The sequence below is a fragment of the Poecile atricapillus genome, chromosome 2 (genome assembly GCF_030490865.1).
Source record: "Poecile atricapillus isolate bPoeAtr1 chromosome 2, bPoeAtr1.hap1, whole genome shotgun sequence".
Taxonomy (NCBI): Eukaryota; Metazoa; Chordata; class Aves; order Passeriformes; family Paridae; genus Poecile; species Poecile atricapillus.
This window is the reverse complement of record NC_081250.1, coordinates 52,372,026-52,375,403: the sequence shown is the minus strand read 5'-3', so window position 1 is coordinate 52,375,403 and position 3,378 is coordinate 52,372,026. Positions and strand designations below refer to the sequence as shown.

The 3,378-nt window shown below is 51.9% G+C and overlaps 1 protein-coding gene across 1 annotated transcript; it reads right to left on the bottom strand.

Annotated features, from left to right (window-relative positions):
• Positions 1-948: 948 nt before the first annotated feature.
• LOC131575499 (inositol 1,4,5-trisphosphate receptor-interacting protein-like 1) lies at positions 949-2,607 on the bottom strand. Its single transcript, XM_058831086.1, has one exon. It carries the CDS (start codon positions 2,605-2,607, stop codon positions 949-951), a length of 1,659 nt encoding a protein of 552 aa, XP_058687069.1.
• Positions 2,608-3,378: the final 771 nt, after the last annotated feature.

Below are 3,378 nucleotides of genomic sequence, written 5' to 3'. Positions count from 1 at the left end.
TAATAAATATATATTATTTGCTGTAATTCTATAGGAATTATCTCTAATTGGTTTTCTATTTCATTTCCACTTTATGGAATAATTGTTTTGTATGAAATACAATACATGTATATATGTATATATTTTAGAAGTATATCTATGTAATAAAAATTTTGCCTCTCATAAATGCAGTAACTTTAGAGCATGAATATGTGTCACAACAGGTAGTGACATTATATATGTGCTCTATCTTTTTATAAAATGATACGATCATTGATAAACTATTGTTATCATTTGTATCTATTCAAAACAGAACTCTATCATTTGTATCTATTAAAAACACATCTGTTCCTAAAAATCTTTGTAGTTATATATATATATATATATATATATATATACACTCTAGTTATATATATATATATCTATTTGTCTGTGTATCCCATTCCTTCTTCTTTGTCATGGCACTAAAAAGCGATCGTCTGCCAGCAGCTGCACGCCCCATGAGCACACACATGCAAAGGACAACAAGAGGGCGCGGTGAGGGCCTTGGAACACAAGCCCTGTGAGGAACAAGAGAGGGAGCTGGAGCTGTTTAGCCTGGAGAAACAGAGACTCGGAGATGACCTTAGCCCCTCTCTACAACTGCCTGAAAGGTGGCTGTAGTCAGGTTGGGGTCGGTCTCTTTTTCCAGGCAGCAAGTGACGGAAGGAGAGGGCACAGTCTTAAGCTGTGCCAAGGGACGTTTAGGTTGGATGTTAGGCAAAAGGTTTTGACTGAAAGAGTGGCAAAAGTAGTGGAATTGTCTTCTCAGGGGAGGTGATGGAGTCACCATCCCTGGATGTGTTGAAAAAACCTTGGATGTGGCACTCAGTGTCATGGTTTAGTTGAGGTGGTGTTAGGGCATGGCTTGAACTTGATGATGTTAAATGGCTCTTGCGACCTAGCACTGCTGTGATTCTAGGAGCCCTGCTAACAGTGGCCATAGGCCAGCAACCTCGCCAGGCAATGGCGCAGATCAAGGTAGGCTTGCATGGCCTGGGAGTGGGCAGCCCGATCCTGCCACAGGCTGTGGAAGAGGTTGGATGGCCTAGCCATTCGTACATCTGGGGGCAGCCTGATCTCCTCTGGAAGCCTCTGGTTGCCCACAATAAAATGCTGCAGGTGTTTCTTTTGCAGAGCTAAGCGCAGCTGCTCCAGGACATCGGACAGCTGAAGCAGGAAATACCTGCTGTGCCACTGTGAGAGCGGTACGGTGTTCAGCTGGTGCATGATGATGGTCTTGATGGAATGGATGGAGAAGCCCTTGCACTCCTGAAAAGCTGCAGCAAGGAGCTGCAGGCATTTGAGGTGCGAGCTGTCCTGAGGAAGCTGCCTGGCCATGTGCCGGAAGAACTTTGTCTCTGCCATGCTGTAGGTCTCAGGCCACACTGTGCTTGGGGTGTGGGCCCCTCGAGGCCGGCTGCTGATAAAGATGTCCGAGGTAAATCGCTGTAGCCCAAGCATCACTTGAACCTGGAAGCTTTCCTGGCCGTTGGACAGCCTGAGGTGGCAGAAGCGCTGGGAGCAGTGCAGCGCTAAATGCCAACTGCGTGACTCAGGCAAACGCTGCCAGCTTACTCCCAGCAGTCTGTAGAAGAAGTAGACCGTTTTCTCCACGTCAAGGTAGGAGCCGGTGCACAGCATGTCTAGGAGGTTGGGCTGCTCAGTTAGCATGCCAATCACGTCAGGGTGGTGGCGGAAGCACAGCATGTTCACACCCTCCTGCCCCCTCGGGCAGCTGCACACCAGCTCCACGCGGACGCGGAAGTTCCTGCCGGGCCTCAGCCAGTCAGTGTCACGCTCCAGGCGGAAGATGTGGCCTGAGGGAGCAGTCAGGGGTACAAGCACATGGTACACACTTTCCTCCCCGCTCTCAGTCCAGCCTTCAAAGGCACTGCCAAAACCAATGGCTTGGTGCAGCACCGGGAAGAAAGTCCCAACCAAGGCACGCCTGAGGGCACTTAGCAATTTCTCCATCATGGCCGTTGTCCTGTCGCAGCCTGCCTGCAGGTCCTGTACAGGCCACTGTATGCGCTCCTCCAGAAGCCATGCCAGATCGTATGACCGTGCCTCGTCCTCTTCGTCCGTCTCCTTTTCCTTCTCCCGCTCGCCGTTGACCTCTGCCTCACACCTTCTCTTCCTCCACATAAACCAAAGGGGCAAGAGAAGAAGCAAGAGCCCAACAAGTGCCCAGACCTGCCAGGCCTGCAAGGCAGACCAGAGCAGGTCTCCCCAGGATGGGCCACTCTGCATCAGGGCGAGCTGCTCCACCTCCAGCTCCAGCCGAATCCTCTCATGTTCCTGGAGCTTTGCACGCTCCTCCATGAGCAGACGCGTCGCCTCGTCCAAATCGTCCCCCACGGGCTGTGGGTAGTGGACTATGCTTTGCAAGAGCAAGAACCACAATACCCAGGTATCCATGGTCTGCAGGAGGATAGAGAGAAGGCCGTGAGGGGAGCGGGGAAAGAGGCAGCTGGCAGTGGGAGCAGCAGGTCTGGGAGTCCCAGGGATCTGGGGGCAGCAAGGCCTGTCCCACTGCCCCAGCAGCAGCAGCAGTAGCAGCTGGTACCCTAGCCAAGGCTCTACCATGAGGGGCTGTCCCTGCATGCAGCGGGGAGAACCCAGCCCCAGGTGCAGCGTTTCTGCCCCGGCCCTTGTCCCCAGCACAGCCTGCCCGCCACATGTGCACTCACCGCTTGCAGAAGCAATACAGGGCCAGAGTTACCTGCTGGGGCCTTTTCCAGCTGCCCCCATTGTGAGGCGTCCCCTGTGACGTCACAGGTGCCGCAGCGCATCACAAGCCAGCCAACTGCACTCTTTGTCCCTACCCCAGCTCAGCCACTTAGAGTGGCCCTGGTTAAGGGCTTAAGGCTGCTTTGGAGTGAATCTTCTTCAAAGAACGTCCCTTGGTCTTTCTTTTGTCTTTCTGGCCTCCATTGCCAGTCTCCTAGATCTCCATGTTGGAAGGCACCCTTGGGGATCATTGAGTCTAAGCCTCGACTCCACACTGCTTGAGCTACCCTGAAATCTCTGCATCATGCGGCTTGAAAAAGTCCCTGAAGTTCACACAGTTCCACTGCAAACTTAACACTGCCTACTCCACCAGGTCCCCAGATGGCACATGCCCATGACTTTTAAACCTCTCTGAGGGGGGTGACTCAGCCATTGATTGCCCTAGGCAGCCTGTTGCCAAGCTTGAGATCCTTTTGTTGAAGGAATACTTCCTGGAGATCCAATCTAAATCTCCTTTGGCACAACTTGAGGTCATTTCCTCTGATCATATTGTTTGTTCCCTGGGCTGGTAAATCTAATGAGCCCCACTTAGCTACAAACTCCCTTCAGGCACCATCTGCATTGTGT